Raw genomic sequence first — 18,040 nt, forward strand, 5'->3', positions numbered from 1 at the left:
ACACTACATCAAAAACTAATGATGTAATGTATGATGATTAACATAACAATAAAAATTTAAAGAAAAAAAGACAAAAAAAAATAATTGTCTCCATTCTATGCTCTCATGGTGCTTGAGGTACTGTCACGCATAGCCCTTGCCCTCACGGAGTTTACAGTTGGGGGTTGGAGGACAGGCATTAACCAAGGAATTAGAATTAAATCTAGAATTTCAGGTGTTGTGAGTGCTACCAAATGGAGATGCCTGGGGCTCTGAAGGGGCATGGTGATGGGTGGGGTGACCTGATCTCAAAGACTGGGAGCCCAGAGGAGCCTTAGGAGAGGACAGGGGAACATTTCAGGCTGAGAGACAGCATGTGCAGAGGCCCTGTGGTAGAAGGAAGACGCTGAGGTGACAGCGAGGGGAAGGAGGGGCACCACGTCACCCGAGGCTTATAGGCCAAAGAAGGGAATTTTGTCTTTGTTCCATGGGTTGTAGGAAGACTGTTGAGTGGTGGTGTGGTCAGGCCAGCACTGAGACCCACCTCAGCAGTGGATCTGAGGGAAGAGTGAAGTGAAGAAAGCGCTGCGTGCACCACTCAACAGAGAATGTTGGTGGCCTGTGTTGGTGCTGGTTGCAGTGGGAGGACCTGGGGAAAAGCAGAGGGGTTGAGGGACATCTTGAAGGTAAAATTGACAAGGTGTTGAAGGCTGGTTTGGATATGAAATGAGGGAGAAAGACGGATTCCTACCACTGGACTGAGGTGGGTAGGCTTTCTGAGGGCAAAGTTCTGGAGGAGAAACAGGTTCTGGGAAGAAGACCCCTTGTTTGGGACAGAACCTTGAGCTCATCTTTGAGACATCCAAGGGGAGATATCACACAGGCAAGTGGCTCTGTGGGGCTGCCGTTCAAAGCACAGGTGAGCCTTGGTATCTGACTCAGTTTCTGCATCTTTGGCTGTAATGAGGGCTGCCTCCCGGGGGTGGGGTGGGTGGGTGAGGGGTGAGGGGAGTGTGTGTGGCCGGGGCCTGGGTAGAAGGAAACCCTACTCTTCCTCTTCGTGCCCTTTCGGACTCTCTGAATTGTGTCCCACTATGCATATGTTACCTATTCAAAGATCAATAAAATAGAAAAAGAGAACTAAAAATAACGAATAATTAAGCATTTGAAAAAAACACACTACATGAGGAATCTGGGCCAGGTAACCCTGAAAACCGTTGCTAGCTCTCACGTTACTGCAGCTTTCTGATCAGCTCTTACCGACGACCAGACAAGCAATGCTCAATCACATCGTGTTTCCCCGACCTGGAAAGCCTTCACAACAAACGTTCATGGGGTTTGGTGGGGGATCAAGGTTGAACTCCGCAGGGCGGCATCCCTGCCCGCTGGGCATCTCCTTCCCCAAAGAAGGTGGCCCTCTTCTTACTTCCTCCTCCATGCCCTTCATAATTCCCAACAAAGTTATTTCTAGGACATAGGAAAATATTTCTGACTCATAGTCATGCTAGAAAAGAACGAGAAACGCTTTTTATTGTGTTCTCCCTCTCTCATTCTAGGAAAACGACTTCCCAGGCTTATTGGGTTGGTTGTTTTTAAAACTCTGATGCTGTTCTTGCTTCTTTGACACTGTCCTGACTGGTCCTAGGGAAACCCACAAAAGCCCCAGACACAAGAAAAATGGCTTCCTTCTTCATTACCCTATCCCTAGGACACTGATCGCCGGTAAAACTTCATTTCCTACCGGGAAGGTTAGGCAAATCGAGCTTAGGGGCCAGCCCTCCCCCCGACCTCAGAATCCATGATAATCATGATAATTAGCATCTGTATACGACTTCATTTACATAGTGCTTGTGCTGGTGCGGCGACCGCGCTCATCCCAGCAACCCCCGGAGTGAGGGCTTTGTGCTGGGAGCCTCACACCAGGTCTGGCACACTCAAGATGTTGTTAATTCAGTGTTTGTTGTATGAGGAAAGCAGACAGACTACGGAAACAGGCTTTCCTAGGGCCTTGAAGCTAGTCGTGGCAGAAAAGTATATTTGATCCTAAAACCAGGCTGAGGGTCCCTTCCGCTCCGGTAGGTCCGCACCAGTAGAAATGCCTTCACCATCACTCATGGGGCCGGGCTTCTTTGGTGGGTCCCAGAACGTGCCAGGACCAGCGTGTGTGGTCACCATGACTCTTCTGCTCTGCTACAGACATCATTCACCCCTTCTGCACGCGGCCGGGGCTGATTCACCATTACCAGATGTCTCGTTACTTGGATCCTACCCAGCACTTACAAGGCAGAAATGAGCACCGAATTCATCTCCTAATGACTTCTGGAATGGGAAAGATAAAAATGGGGTGGGGGGAGGGGATCAGAAAACAGCTAAGTTTAATTTGGTAATCCAATTCGACCAGGAGCTGGGAATCTGGTTTTGGGGGGGTTTTTTTTGGTGGGAGGGGAAATCTGTTTCCAGTGTGGCTTTGTAGCCAGGGCATGGGGGTGCAAGAGCACGTGACTTGGGGGGGATCCCCACACAGATCATGTTCAGCCACTACAGTGTTCTTGGACGACATCAAAACTGTCAAAAATCCAAAGGCAGAGGAATGTGGGGTGGTGAAATAAGAATTTACTTCAGTGAGGTCAATCCTGGGAAGAGGTAGGATGAATATCTCAAAGACTGTCTCCGAAGTGCTAAAAATACTTTCAGGTTTATGCAAGGACCCGGTGGGGCGAAGGTGGGCCGGTACCCGCAGGTAGACAGTAAAGGTCAAATCGTTCAAGGTCTTGGAGTCAATCTTGGGTGGGGTCTTGCTGGCTCCGGGCAGTCCTTTATAGCTTGAGGGGGTAGTTTTAGTTCCCATCAGGGGACGCTTTGCCCTCAGGGTCTTCTGCCTGAGAGAAGAGAGGCTCTGGAAAGAAGAACCCAGGCAGAAAGTTTGAGGTCAAAATGGAGGCCCGAATGAAGAACCGGCCGAATGAAGAACCACCCCCCGCCTGAGGCCTGGACAGAGGGGGAATAACTCCAGGGCTCATCAGGGTGCATGCAAGTTATGCTCAACATTTATTTCCCTGATTTGTGATCTTTATTTATTCATTTTAAATATTTTTTAAAATTTATTTATTTATTGGAGACAGAGAGAGGGCGAGCGAGCATGAGCGGGGGGCAGAGGCAGAAGGAGGGGGAGAAGCAGGCTTCCCGCTGAGCAGGGAGCCCTACCTGGGACTCACCCCAGGACCCTGGGGTCATGACCTGAGCCGAAGGCAGATGCCTAACGACTGAACCACCCAGGTGCCCCAAGCTTTGCTGTCTTTAAAAATCATATTTTTGGGGGGCGCCTGGGTGGCTCAGTCGTTAGGCGTCTGCCTTCGGCTCAGGTCATGGTCCCAGGGTCCTGGGATCAAGCCCCGCATCAGGCTCCCTGCTCAGCGGGAGGCCTGCTTCTCCCCCTCCCACTCCCACTCCCCCTGCTTGTGTTCCCTCTCTCGCTGTGTCTCTCTCTGTCAAATAAATAAAATCTTTAATAAATAAATAAATAAATAAAATCATATTTTTTTAGTGCCTGTGCGATTCATCCAAATTGTTATGTCTGTCTATACTGCAGTGGGGAATAGTAATTTGTTGTTGCTAGCACTTGAGAGCATTATCTTAAGAACTCCCATCACTGAGCTGTCAAAGCCCTGCTTCGCTGCAAAGTTCCCTTCCTCTTGTGTTGAAACTGGTATCGTTTCCTGACACGAACCAGTCCTCACACGAGTGAGGCTCAAGCGTTGATCTGAGAAGGGGAGATCATGGAAATTTCTCCAGTTATTTGAGGAGAAGCTTTTCTGTAACTGCAGACATTCTAGTGTGGGTCCTACCATTCCTTTCTATGAAGAAAACTTTATTCTGAGGGAGATGATCCCCAGAACACCCATGGCAGAGGCCTCACCTCCATCACAGACTTCCTGAGGCTCAGGGCTATTCCTAGACAAAGTTGTGCACTTGCAGTGACAAGCATGGTATGGGTTTTGAGGAGTTAGCTCAAAGTTGACAGAAAACAACAATTCGTTTCTTTCTTTCGTGTTTTCCTTCTGAATGTGGCCGTTCATACCTTGAGCATCTCTGCCTGGTTAGTCAGCTCAGCCCATCTAGTCTAAAATATTTCTTTCTTTGAGAAACCTTTCGACACCCCTCCCTCCCAGACAATAAATGGCTTGGTTTTCCATTCTCGGAGCAAGTGCATGCATTCTTACTGTGCGCGTGAGGGGAGCTTTGGTCACATTTGGTGAGGGTTGATTGTTTCCCTATTTCTAGCCCCCTTCTAGATCATGCACTTCTTGAGGGCAGAGGCTCTTTGGTACCACCCTCAGATCCCTCAGCGGTCTCCCCTGGTGCCTGGCACCACGTCTTGAATCAATGCTGGCTGAATGGATGGAGAGGCATGTGAACACATTTTTGTTCCAAAAAGCAAAGCTCTCATGTTCTCAGATGGGGCAGGCTCCTTCCTGTGCTTCTGGTCGTCGCAACATCAGTATTTATGAGGCCGTCTGTCCCGGGTTAGGACTTGCACCTGACTGATATCTAGAATGACTTTTGATTAGGACTGGCGTGTTTCCTCACTGACTCTTGCCAGGGTCATGACGAGGCAGCCTCCACCCATGCCGTCTGGGATGACACATTGGCCTCTGTTGTCATTGGCCTTCCTGTAGTAACTGCCCCACAGAGAGAGAAGCTGTCTACAGCCTCACTTCCACGTGGGACCTTGCCAACTAGTCCTCTTTCTACAAGGACATCAGAACAGCAAATTTCAGGAAATGAGAAAAGCAGGCAGGGATTTCTAAAAAAGAAAAAGAAAAAAAGTCGTGAAATCTGTATTTTTTGAATAAGTAACACATTCACACGGTGCAAAACTCATAAAGGTACACAAAGTTCTATGCGGTGGTTTCCCACCTGGCTCCACTCGGCAGCCGACCAGTGCCCCTCCCTGGAGGAAACCGTATCTATATGTGACTGTGTATCTGGATGGCTCCGTGGTCCTCGATCTTTACTTTTTCTGGATGTTTCTCTCGTTCCTCCATAACAATGTTCTTCTCATCCTGGCAAATGTTACGGATCAGCTGACAGCGTGTCTGTGCTACAAGAATATTGGATGAAGTCGGGGCGGATAGCATCTCTATTTGATTGTGAATTAGATGCATTTTCATTCACTTACGTTCTTGTTCTTCTAAGATAAGCCAAGAAGTGCTGATTGTCGCATCGGCCTCACTCATGCGGTCTTCTGTGCATGAACCATTGCTTCCATCTGTCCTGCTGCCAGCTCAGGATGGTTTAGAGCTCACTCACACATTTTGCAGGGGACGGTTGTGCAAGAAATGTCGATATTTTCCAACACTTTTTTGGCCTCTTCAATGGTTTCTTCTTTTGGCTTCCGCGAGGCCCTGCCTCACCGCTGTCCTCAGCCCTACCAGTACACACCCACCCACATGTGCTTTGGGGCCTCTCTGCCCCTCTCTTCCCGGAACGCCTGGAAAGGAGAAAAGGACCGAAAGGAAGAAGCCTGGCTTCCTCAGGCAGCCGTCTTTTGGCTTTAGCTGAGGGTTGCTTGTAGGTGTGGAGTTTGCAGATGATCTCTCGCTCCCTCTTTCCCTCCCTGACAGCTGTGGAGGGTCCACCTGCTTTTCCTCATGCACTCTGGGGCCCTGACTGCTCAGAGTCCAGGGGCCTTGGAGCCGCTTCCCTCCGGCTTCCTCCCGCCTCTAGATGCTTAGCCAGCGCTCAGTCAAGTGGCAGCCCCCCGCAGGCCTCCGGGGGCCAGTGGCCAGTGATTAAGTAGCCGGGTCTTTAGCTGACTCCATCCTTGTTTGTCAGAACTCTGCTGCAAGTTATTTTGGTCTCTGTGACTTGTGGCTGCACCATGATTAGGGTTTGATTACTATCACCAAAGTGACTAAAAGATGAAAATAGAAGCCACAACAGGAAATAAACAACTGCAAATGAGAGATTTTATTCCATATTCCCTGCCAGCAAGTGATTAGAATCAAACTCATTCACAATAGTTTGGTGAACTCCTAAACTTTTTTTTTTTTTTTAAAGGATCAGAATAGTTTGAAACGGGGTGCTTGTCAGTCTCATTTGTGCCCGTGGAAAGGAAAGGAACTCCCTTTCTAGGCACACCAGCCAGCCAGGAGTTCCTCCACGGCCCCGGCTTCTTTCTTGGAAAGGAAAGGAACAAGAATGCAGTGGGGTGGGGCTGGCTCTCAGGAAAGCTCGGGATGTTAACTGATTCAGGGGATGCCAGGGAGCCATAAAGCAGCACCAATCATTGTAGCGACTTGCCCAGCATCCCACCCATCATCTACCTAGGGTAGTAAAATGGAGGAAAGCCATGTACAGAGGGTAAGATAGAGGTGACGCCTGAATGAAAACACCCACAATTACACTCTATGGGAACATAGCTCTGCAAGTATATGCATGTTCTACTCAGACAAGCCGTGACGTCAGATTCGGCTCCTGAAACACCCACTAAGCCTACCTGCCCTGTGTGTGTGCTCGGGCCTCTCATCACAGAGTATTAGCACCATTGGCCAGATTTCTAAAAGAGTCTTCACATTCTCCATTTAGCCAAGATGCTTAATTAGAATGATGACATTTGATTTCTCTATTTATGTCTTCTTGTCACTTTGCAGCCTCGCCTAGCCTCTCTTGAAAAGCAAAGATCTTCTAGCGAGGCCCAGAGCAGAGAGAGGGAATGGGACCCTGAGAGGGCAGGAAACTGGCCCAGAAAGCTTTTTAATCCCTGCCAAGTGAGGATCCCCACTGGTGCAAGTTATTTCACCGGTGAGGGCAGAGCCCCAGCCTGGAATCAGGTTTTCTGACTTCCAGTCTGGGATTCTTAATAAGCCTTTCTAAGGTGAGTATATTATACATTTCCCAGAAATCTTATTTCTGTCTCTTTTGTCTTTCCCATCTATGATGATGGGATCACCCAGAGCCAAAGCTCCCCTTCGACCACCATTTCCTCCTGGGCTTTCTTGGCTGCTGTCTTTGCAGGGTGCGTCTTTACAAAGCCTCCCCCCTCTCAACACACACACAGTCTCAATGCCATTTTCAATAGGCAACATTTTTATTTACAACAAAATTATGACCTTATACAATTGCAGCTATGTGGCCTTACAAAGTCAATATTTAGAATGCCTGCTTCTGCCCTGTCCTACACACATTTCTGCCCTGTTTGGCACCCCATGTCTTATTGTCAATAAGCTTCAGGGCTCCCTCGCCTGGAGATGATCGTGTAATCAATGTTGCTGATTTTCTCTCACATTTTTACCTCCAAGGTGCTTTTGTTAGATTTGGGGGCAGTGATCCAAATGCCCCTTTGCGAAGTCCTCCATTGATTCCTAAGTGTTTATTAAGCATGTACTGTTAAGTCATAGCCTCTGAAGTTGCTGGAGGAGAGGGGGCTGTAAAGCTAAGATTCACCGTCCCTTTTCCAAGAACGTACAACTTAGCTGGGACAATGAAAATAGTACATTTCACCTGTTATAAAAATTCATCGTTCATCTCATCTCCATGAGTTTCATTATTGTCCTGATATCACAACTGTAAATGACTTTAAAATTTTTTTATTTCACTGAATAATTCGTGAGGTTGGATCACCATGCCAACGAGTGGCCTCGTCAATAGTGATGTGTATATATTTAAATCGTTTCGTCTCTCAGGACCATCAGCTTTCACGAAATAAACGCATTTTGGTCCTGTGCCCTACCGAGGGCCTGACCCACTTCCTTGAATAACCTGCCAGCTGGGTCTAGCCTTCTCCCGAACCCGGGGTCAGCGGATAGACTCTATGACCCTAAGCACCTTGAAGGCTACGGGGCCGAGAAGGGCGCAGAAACAGGCCGTGCATGCATATGCATGCCCTAGGCAGGTCTGCACGGAAAGGTAACCTTCGCGCGCCGGGAGGCGGGGTGCCGGAGGTCTTCCGGGCTCCGGAGGAAACCTGCCGGCGGCTGGCCCGAGCGCCCCCCCCCCCCCCGCCCCCGCCCCTTCTCCCGCCAGGATGCTGCCCCTCGCAGCTCGTCAGCCGGCCAAATGCATTCCAGAGCTGTGCACAAGACACACTTCTCCAGGCAGTCCTAGAAACCCGAGCCCGGAGCGGGAGAGGGCGGGAGGGAGCGCGCGGCCGCCGCTGAGGTCACATTCGCGCCGCCTCCCCGCCCTCGGCGGCCCGGCTGTTCCCTCCAGCGCACACTTCCCAGGGCCTCGGTCCAGTCCGGTGTAAATGTCTTTTAAACGGAGACAGCGCTCTCCTCCCCCTTTCCTCCCGCGCGGCCAGGGGATCCGCCGCCAGGGCCTCTAAAACAAAACGAATGAATGAAGCGCTACGGCGAGCGCGCGCGGGACAGCCACTGCGAAGCTCCCGGGGCTGGGTCTAAATCGGGCCACCGACCGGTTCGTTCCGCTCCAAAACCCGCCGGCAAAGCCCGCTCGGCGCTTTTGGGTCTTCCCATTTCTCCTCCGATCTGCCAGGTCTTAGTCGATTCTGGGAGCTGCTCAGCTCCCCACCTTTACCCGCCTACCTCCTTCCCAGGGGTCCCCCATCTGCAGACCCGGGAGGGGGTGGCGGTGGCGGGGGGGGGGGGGGGAGAAATAGCTTTTAGAAACCCGATCTGTTGTTTGCGAAACACAATCGCCTTTTTTTTTTTTAAAGCGACAGGGTGTCTAGACGGCCACGTGACGAGGCCGGAGCCGGGCGCGCCACTGCGCAGTGGAACCAGCAGAGCAGAGGGCCCGAGGCGGGGGGGGGGGGGGGGGGGGGCGGGGAGGAGGCGGCGGCGGCGGCGGCTGGGGGCGGGGGAGCGAAGGGGGTGGAAGGGGGAGGGAAGGGGGCGGGGGCGGGAGGCCTTGAGGGAGGCGGCGAGCCGCGGGCACACTCGCTCACTCGCTCGGCGCACGGAGCACACAGTCCCCGAGCCGCGCCAGCCGAGCCAGCCGGGCGCCGTGCTCGGTCCGCTCGCCGCGCGGGAGAGAGCTGCCGGAGACAGAGCCAGCCCGCCGGCGCCGAGCTGCCGAGCGTCCGGCCCGGGAGACCCTGAGTGCGGCGCGGCGAGCCCCCGGCGGCGGCAGAAGGACCCGAGCGCCAGGAGAGGGCGGACGGGGGACAAGGAGGCTCCCGGGCGCGACGAGGAGAGTCTCGGTGGAGGAGGCGGCGTGAGGACACCCGGGCCTCCTTTGCCGCCGCAGCCGGGTCGCGGCGAGCAGCTCCTGCGGGGAGTCCCGGCGGCCAGCCGCGGCCAGGGGAGGGGGCGCCGGTGGCCCCCGCATTAGTGAGCAGCTTGCGCCCAGGAGGGCGAGAGCGCGCGACCCGCCAGGGGCCCGCCGCCGCCGCCGCCGCCGCCGCCGCGCCGCCCTCCCCCGCGCTGTCAGCCCCGCCGGGCGCAGCCGCCGCCGCAGCATCTTCTGCCCCTGCGCCCCCGCCAGCCCCGAGGAAGTCCCCGCCGAGGACCGGGGCCCCCGGGAGCGCAGGAGGAAAGACCAGACTCCCCTAAAACACCCAGATGCCGAGGATTGAAGCAGCCTAGCCAGAGCTTTCTGTGGATTAAAAAAATACACGATTTTTTTTTCCTTGGCAGAAGAAAAGGAGAGGAAGACCAGCGAGGCTCTGCAAGGAAAAAAGGGGGATGTAACTCGTGGATACGTTTTCTTCCACCCCTCGAACGTCTTGTTCTACTTTGTAAACATTTTCTTTTTTTAAACCCCAGGTCCAGCCGGACACCCCCAGACCTCCGGGGGTGCGAGGAGGTGGTGTTTTTAATTTTGGGCTTTGCATATTTGGTTCTTAGATTTTTGAGAGCTGTCTTAACATCTCATGTGGGGTGAAGTCCACTCGGCCCCCTCCCCCGAGTCTTCGTGTGCACGGAATTCGAGGAGATCCGGTTACTAAGGATATAGAGGAAAAAAATAAATCGCGTGCCTGCTTTTTTTTTTTTAATTGCCTGTTCTCCCCACCCCCAAATTAAGTTGCTTAGCAAGGGGGAAAGAGGCTTTTTCCTCCCTCCAGCAGCCCAGCCGAACGCCTTTCGTTTTTTGCCCCCGCGGATCTTCCATGTAGGAAGCCGAGGCTGGCGAGCCCGACACTCGGGAGCCGCTGCGGGGGGGCCTCTTTTTTGGGAGGCGCCGACCGGGGCAGGCTTAGCCGCCCGCAGGGAAGCGGCGGCCGCGTTCCTCCGGGGTGCGCCGGGGCCCGAGAGCCGCGCACGGCGCGGGCCGCGCGGGGTGGGGCAGCCAGAGCGCAGGCCCCCGAGCCCCGGCGGGCGCCCCCGGGCCCCCGCGCGCGCCCCGGCCTCCGGGAGACTGGCGCATGCCACGGAGCGCCCCTTGGGCCGCCGCCGCTCCTGCCCGGGCCCCTGCTGCTGCTGCTGTCGCCTGCGCCTGCTGCCCCAACTCGGCGCCCGACTTCTTCATGGTGTGCGGAGGTCATGTTCGCTCCTTAGCCGGCAAACGACTTTTCTCCTCGCCTCCTCGCCCCGCATGTTCAGGACCAAACGATCTGCGCTCGTCCGGCGTCTCTGGAGGAGCCGTGCGCCCGGCGGCGAGGACGAGGAGGAGGGCGCGGGGGGAGGCGGAGGAGGAGGCGAGGTGCGGGGAGAAGGGGCGACGGACGGCCGGGCGCATGGGGCCGGTGGCGGCGGCTCGGGCAGGGCTGGCTGCTGCCTGGGCAAGGCGGTCCGAGGTGCCAAAGGTCACCACCATCCCCACCCCCCAGCCACGGGCGCCGGCGCGGCCGGGGGCCCCGAGGCGGATCTGAAGGCGCTCACGCACTCGGTGCTCAAGAAACTGAAGGAACGGCAGTTGGAGCTGCTGCTCCAGGCCGTGGAGTCCCGCGGCGGTACGCGCACCGCGTGCCTCCTGCTGCCCGGCCGCCTGGACTGCAGGCTGGGCCTGGGGGCGCCCGCCGGCTCGCAGCCCGCGCAGCCGCCCTCGTCCTACTCGCTCCCCCTCCTGCTGTGCAAAGTGTTCAGGTGGCCGGATCTCAGGCATTCCTCGGAAGTCAAGAGGCTGTGTTGCTGTGAATCTTACGGGAAGATCAACCCCGAGCTGGTGTGCTGCAACCCCCATCACCTTAGCCGACTCTGCGAACTAGGTAAGAAGTTGTTCCGCGCTCACCCGGTTCTTTTCCCTTCTCCTGACGCTCTGGTGGTGGAAGAACCCCCTTTCCCCCCCGGGGCCGTGTGTGTGTGTGTGTGTGTGTGTGTGCGTGCGCGCGCGCGCGCGCGCAGCCACCTCGGGGAGGGGTATACATCCCCTCCTGGGAAGAGACTTTGGGGACAAAAGTAGAGAAAGGACACAGGGAGACTGCAAGGGCATTCCCTGGGGGTTCCCTTCCAGGTCTTTCTCGTTTGATGCCTCTAGGTGGGCTGTGGGCACTACTCGGGCACACACTCCACAGACACGCAGTTAAAAATGAGTTGCCTTCATTTCCACAGCAGCTAGGGGGTGCGGAGAGAAGTGGGGGTCACGCCTCCCGTGCACCCGGAAAAGCGTTGAGGTGTGTGGCCGAGTTGGATTCGGTCCAAGCCCGCCAAGGAAGGTTGGGAGAAGCGAGTCGTAAAGGCTGGAAGTGTCTGTGCCTTCAGTAAATAAGGAGAGTCACGTCGGGATACTCCCTGGCCGCGCAGCCCTGGGGTCTTGGGGCAGAGATGGGTAGGATGGGAGGCCCAACTGGGTATCTCCTCTCAAGTCCGCCAGCCAGGATGGAAAAGAGCCAGCGGTCAGAAGTCGGGTGTCCCCAACTTCTTCCTTTCTTCCAGTACAGTAAAGCACAGACTTGACTCCAGGATGGTCTGTCCCCAGCTCCTCCGAGCCTTCCCTGGTCGCCCCTTACTGCACCGGGGCCTGGGCTTCGCTTCTGAGACCCCAGCCTCCCTCGCTCGATCCTGTCTCAGCCTCCTCCCCCGCTTCCCGTTTCTCCAAGTCTCTGTGCGCGGCGGGGGATGTGCCTCGGGCTCCCGCAGATCCTCCCAAGTTCACCAGCGCACTTGGGGCGCGTCCCCCGGGTGGGCTGGGAAAAGGGGATCCCCGAGTTTCTGCGCGGGTGTGCGGCGGCGGGGGGGCGGGGCGCGGGGGGGGAATGCGCCCCCCGGGGGGGGGGGGGCGGCGGGAGTGGGCTCTGAAGGGTCGGGGGACGGGGAGGGGGCTTTGTCGCTCCCCGCCCCGTGAACTGGGAAGTGCGCGGCCCGGGCCGAGCCGGTGCTTTCCAGCGGGGCCGGCGGAGCGCGGCGGCGGCGGCGGCGGCGGCGGCTGCAGACGTGGAGGAGCGGAGCGGCGAGGCTGGCGCCAGGCGGCCTCTTTTGTTTATCTGACAGCTAAATATCAAGGCAATCACCGCCTCGCGGCCCTGCCTCCAACCCCCACAGCTAAGACAAACAGTTGGGCTAAAAGAATGCCTCTGTTATCATAAGTTTCTATCTCTCTTTCTCATGGCTCGGCCTTTATTTTCTCTTACTTTTTTAATTCCAGAGTCTCCCCCTCCTCCTTACTCCAGATACCCGATGGATTTTCTCAAACCAACTGGTGAGTGGATGATTTTTAAAAATACCCTTCCTATCTTAAGTTAGAAACGGAGCCTCGAGAACGCGGATTTTTAAGTCGAGGCAGCGGCTTTGGGGAGGCGCTGGGCTTGCCCCGAGGTGATTTCTGGGCTTCCTCTGTTGGAAGTTTGGTGGATTTTTCTGTTTTTGTTGTGGCTGGAGAGGGAGGTGTGTGCGTGCGTGCGTGCGTGCGTGTGTGGCTCGCTCTCTCTAGATTTTCTTTTTTGCAGAGGTGTTCCTAGATGATCTTTACGTTTTGTTCCTTTTCTTTTTTTATTAATGTATTTTCACTCGCACCAGAGTTGGCTCAGCCTTACCATGTGGAATTTGATCCACGCAGAGTGTCTCAGGCGCCAGATAGGACAGGTTGATGGGAAAACGCAGAGACTTTGTGACAGCGAGTCAGTGAGAAGAATGGATAATTCGATGAGAGGGAAGACAGTTTCAAAGGTGCAGAGAAGGCTTTGGTTGGAAGTAAGAGGTTAGACAATTTAAGAAGTCAAGGCAGTGGAAGCAGAGGACACCTGCAAGTCACATCGGCCCTGGGTTTTCTCAGAATTCTTGGTAGGGACTACACAAGTTTTGAGCATAGCTCTGCCTGCCTGTTGCTTTGTCACTGGGTGGCGTGGAGCCAGAGCAAAAGCCCATTTGAGGCTGGTACCAGTCCTGTTGTGGTCCTCTGCTTTCAGCTGCTGGCTGACAGGGCAGGGGCTCACCCTGTGGAGCCCGCAGGGCTGGGGGGCAGCGGGGCAGCGAATCTGGGGCTTGGGAGTGCCAACCCAGATGGGCCCCGGTGCTCTAGAGCCCCTTCTTCCACAGTGGGGGCCGGGAGGGGGATTCACCAGCTGAAAAGTACTGATTGTAACTTCCGGCCTTCAGGCCCACCTACTGGTACCTGAAGAATGCAAACCCTTGTTACATTTTTGTTTTGCCAAGGTTCTGGGCGCAGGAGACGTGAAGGGTTGGGCCCCATTTCTCTCTTGGAATTCCACAAGTCCTTCCGCCTCATGAGTTTTGGCTGTTGGGCCTTTCCCCCCACTAATTAAAAGTTCTGCTGGGGCGTTGTCATAAATTAAATACTTTAATGAACGGTGTAACCGAAGCCCGCGCTGTGCAGCCAGCCCTCCCGGGACTCCGCCGCTCCCTGAAGTCGGGAGGCGTTGCTGTCTGCCTGGTGCCTGTCTAATAAGTGCCTGCAAAGCATGTGATATTTTGCTTTCGATTTACAAAACACCAGATAAATGGTCATTAATGAGGAGATAACCGGCTCTCTGTATTTGTAACAAACGTTAACTGAAGTCACAACGCTCTGTTTTCTCAAAGAATGTAGATTGACTGGGCTTTGACATCCGAGACCCAGGGGTTCTTTCATGAGGTTCGTCCTACAAGGGGCCATCTCTGCCCTGTTCTGGTTTTAACTTCTGTATCCTTCCCATCTGGAGGGGTTCCTTAACCGAGAGAAAGACCAGTCAACTACCTTGGCCCCAGGAGTCAAGATTGCTGGAGGGGTCAATAAATGCTCCCAGAAACCTCTTAAAAGCAAAGAAAGGGAGAGCCATGCTGTCTTGGGTCTCCTGCCGAGACACCAGGATAAATCCGTTCACGGGATGCAGGCAGTCCTTTTGCTGGGCCAGGACCTCATTTTCAGTGAGTGGAGTGATAGATTTATTCATTAGCAAGTGTTGACATTAGGTAGCAAAATGTGTGTAAACAGAGAAGCCACAAAGACAGGAATGTGCCATTTCCACGGGGGGGGGGGGGTTTCCAGATCAGCCAATAGGAAGTGATTAACCTGCCAATCGGAAACTCAAACAGCTGGTTACTCACCCAAAACGTTTTGTTTAAAACAAAACAAAAGAAAGAAAAGGAATGTAAAAAGGCGCTGTTGTGTAGGGACAGGAGGTGGTAACAGGCGAAGTCCCCCCATGGAAGAACTGTCCTCACACCCTGGCGGCTGGCCAGGTCTGGGAATGGTGGGGCTGGGGACAGGGGAGAGGGGCTGGGGCTTTGAGGTTTACACACACAGGTGGGATGCTGCCCCAGGTTTTCCTCTTAACCTTCCGTATGGAAGGAGAGTGCTGGGCTGGGGAATTGAGATCAGCTGCTTGTGTTCTTAAGCGTCTGAGCCCTAGGGTGGATTTTTGGTCTTGGGTAACTAGATGAGAACCAGTCGCAAGGTTTTACAATGGACAACTGTTAAAATCTTAACCAGTCGCACAACTCAGGGAATCCCTTCTGGGAAGTCTCCAGCTCTGGAAGAGGTGGTGGGAAGGGACCTGGGGCCTGGTACCTCTGCAGCCTTTGGAGGAACTCCGGGGCTTAAAGCTGGGAGCTCTCATTTTGCTGTGGTTCAAGCCATCCCGCGGTAGCCTCTGGTAGGGCCTGAGCTTTGTAGACCTGGGTGCTGGGTGGTCCCAAACCAGCAGGAACTTCCAGGAAAGAGTTAGACATAACTGAACCTAGGGGCAAGGTGACAGCTGGGACTTGGGGCGGCTATTCGAAGTCAAGAAGACTCCCTCCCCTTCCACAAGGGATATAAGAACATGCTGTTTCAAAGTAGAAGTCGGTGTATGGATGCTGAGGGGACTGCTCTGTGGGCTGTGCTCCCTGTGTCCTCCGTATCTGATGGTGTAGACGGCTTGAATGGCTGGCGGTGGGAGGGGTGTTGCTGGAAACACTCCTTGAGTAGGCTGGGGCCCAGGTGATCAGTACCCATTTGCTGGATCAAGCCTCCGAAGCATAGTTGAGAAGTCTGGGATCTGGCCCTGTTTTTACCTCTTAACTCACGCTTCTTAACTTTTCTGAACCTCCTTAAGTCCAGATGATCAAAGAGTTAAAAGAGTGAGATGATTCATTTGCTCATTAATTGGTTCATTCATTCATTCTACGGGCCTCATGATGTGCCTGCCTAAAAATGTGAATGATTCCAATGTGGTGGATCGTGCTGTACCCAGGGTTCGTCTGAGCTGCGGGTGGGGCCAGAGCTGGGACATTGAGGGTAAGGCTGTGGTTGGGGGAGCGGGGATGGGGTTCCTCTGGCCCTGGTGCCACTTAAGAAGCTCAGAACTAAGTTGACAGAACATCCGGGCTCTCCTGGAACCATTTCTTTCTTGGTAAGAGAAGTGGGATCCCCAGCTCCCTCACCTTGTACCCCCTCTGAACAGCTCATTCCTTGGCTGGTCCCCAGGTTTGTGTCTTTGAAGGACTGTTTTCCTTCCAGAGAACCCAGCACTTAACTGGGCGCTTGGTAATGTTTAACGATGGATGAGAGCCAGGAATGGCCTAGAACTTCTGTGTGTGTGCAGCCAGGGCTCTGGAGAGCCAGTGACACAAGGTGGAGGCTGAGACACTAACTTTGGAGGTCTATCTCCCTGGAGCTTTTTAGTGCGTGAGGGATGGAGGTGTGGCCTCTTTGACCTTTATGAGCCTGGTGGTATAGCTCGAGGCCAGACTGGATGCTGGGACTGTCTCGGCCTGACTACGGCCTGGGGATGCCTGGGGATGCAGAGCTGTGGGATGGGCGAGATGAGCATGAACTCTTGGGCATGGCCCAGCTCACTGGGTGGCCCCTTGGGCTGTCAGTGACGCCTCAGTTTACCCGGGTGTGGGTCGAACAGGTATATTTTGCTACTTCACAGGGGTGGTAGGGAGGCCTAATTAATGTTTGTAAATCCCTCCTGAGATCAAAGGCTCTGCAGAAGGGCAGAGCACCATTTCATAAAAACGCTTGTGGTTGCCAGTGAGGAGCTGGCTTACCTTTGATCTGAGCCGGGCTGACACCCTGAATGTGGTCCCAGCTCTGCCCCGAGATGCTGGGCCCTTCCTTTGAAACACACACACACTTGGCCCCTGGGATTCAGCCAGCCAAAGCTGGAGGAAGGCGGGGGGCCGTGGCCGTGTATCAGTCATCATGTTTAACGTGGGGGTGTGTTCCGCTTGTGTGGGTAGGTAAAACCTATCTCTAGAACATGGTGAAGGCCATCAAAGTAGTTTAGAAAGTGCAGGGTTTACACCAGTTAACAAGCGGCTCCATTTCCTGCTCCCCCTATTGTTTTGCATTTGATTAAGTGTATCCTGTAAAACTGTATATTCCTGTTAGGAATTACACTTTACCCTGATAAAATGAGATTACACACAGTCTTTTCTCTCTCCCCAGCCACCGCTCCCGCCCCTGTGCTCCCCCCTCCCCTGGTGAGAATTCTTGAAAAGTTGTTCTTCCAGCCTGAGAGAGAATGCCAGGGAATGTGGGGAAGGCGGGGGGCGGGGGGGGGGTGTCCCTGGGATTAGTAGCTGGAGGAACCAGTGGCAGAAACCCAGAGGCAGTTTTGGGGTCCTGTGTAAGCCATGCTTAGCCCCCCACCTCTTTTTTGGCGGGGCGGGATGGAGACTGCTGATGGGCTACTTGCCTCTGGGCTGCCCTTGCATTTGAGTTCCTATCAGCCAGTGTGGCCAAGTGGATCCAGTGGGAAACTGGTAGTACCCCAGGGACATCCTGCTGGTGTCCTGGGGTGCTTGAGGGGGCTGGAATTGCACCATCTAACCTAGTGTGCTAGGGGCAGAGCTGGGAAGCCCCTTTCCCAAGCCGGCCTTTCCCTGTGGCTCTCTGGAAGTTTGGCATTGGCAATGGTGCATGACGGAGCTTAAGGGTCTTGTGTGTTTTTGTTTCATGGGACTAATTAGTTGTGGTTCGGAGGCATTATTTTTTGGTTTAGTTGCTTGGAGGGAGGTTGTCGAGTCTGTTTCTCGGCCTGAGTTGTCATTGTCCTTGTTAACATTTAGGTCACCATTCAGAGCACCTGAGGGGTGACAGAGATGTTGAAGAGAAGCTTCTAGTCTAGCTAGGGCAGACGGGATCTGAAGGTACAAGATCAGCAAAGACAGCAGAAGGGAACTCCAAGTACTGGGTGCCAGAAAGATTTTATGGGAACCGAGGGCAGGGAGCCTTGCAGGTCTGGGGCTGCCCGGGAAGGTTTCCAGAGATAAGGAGTTTGGACCAGGCCTGGAAGGAGGGAGAACATTTCCCCTCCGGCTGGGAGCCTTCATGAGAATGTTCTCTGTCCTGATCTGGTGGTGGCTTTACACAGGTGTGTACACGAGGAGGATTCACTGGGTTGTTCTTGAGATTTGTATGCTTTGCCATACTTCTTGTATGTCAATTAAAAAGGAAAAAGCAGGGGCGCCTGGGTGGCTCAGTCGGTTAAGCGTCTGCCTTCGGCTCAGGTCATGATGCCGGGGTCCTGGGATGGACCCCATGTTGGGCTCCCTGCTCAGCGGGGGTGGTGGGGGGGAGGACTGCTTCTCCATCTGCCCCTCCCCACACTCCTGTTCCCTCTCTCTCAAATAAGATCTAAAAGAAAAAAAAAAAGGGAAAAAGAAGCCCCTTCATTCAGCCCAAGGGAAGTCTTGAGAAAGTTCTAAAGAACTGGGAAGTCTGTCTTTCACAGGATGAGAGAGAGACTGGTCTATGGGAGTGGCAGAGAGGCCACGGGATCTGAGCAAGGAGG

The 18,040-nt window shown here is 54.3% G+C and overlaps 1 protein-coding gene across 2 annotated transcripts in view; it reads left to right on the top strand.

The window, feature by feature from the left end:
• The first annotated feature begins 8,865 nt into the window (after positions 1 to 8,865).
• The window catches only part of SMAD7 (SMAD family member 7), a 31,121-nt gene continuing 21,946 nt past the window's right edge, over positions 8,866 to 18,040 (top strand). Inside the window, exons 1-2 of one of the 2 annotated variants that reach the window (XM_025886630.2) lie at positions 8,866 to 11,089; positions 12,466 to 12,519. In XM_025886630.2, the coding sequence (XP_025742415.1) occupies positions 10,477 to 11,089; positions 12,466 to 12,519 (667 nt within the window). In that variant the 5' untranslated portion in view covers positions 8,866 to 10,476. The remainder of the gene's footprint in view (positions 11,090 to 12,465; positions 12,520 to 18,040) is intronic. The other variant, XM_025886629.2, reaches the window with a different exon arrangement.

Source organism: Callorhinus ursinus, unplaced genomic scaffold (genome assembly GCF_003265705.2).
Source record: "Callorhinus ursinus isolate GAN/ISIS: 27379988/994484 unplaced genomic scaffold, GSC_fseal_2.0 scaffold11, whole genome shotgun sequence".
Classification (NCBI taxonomy): Eukaryota; Metazoa; Chordata; class Mammalia; order Carnivora; family Otariidae; genus Callorhinus; species Callorhinus ursinus.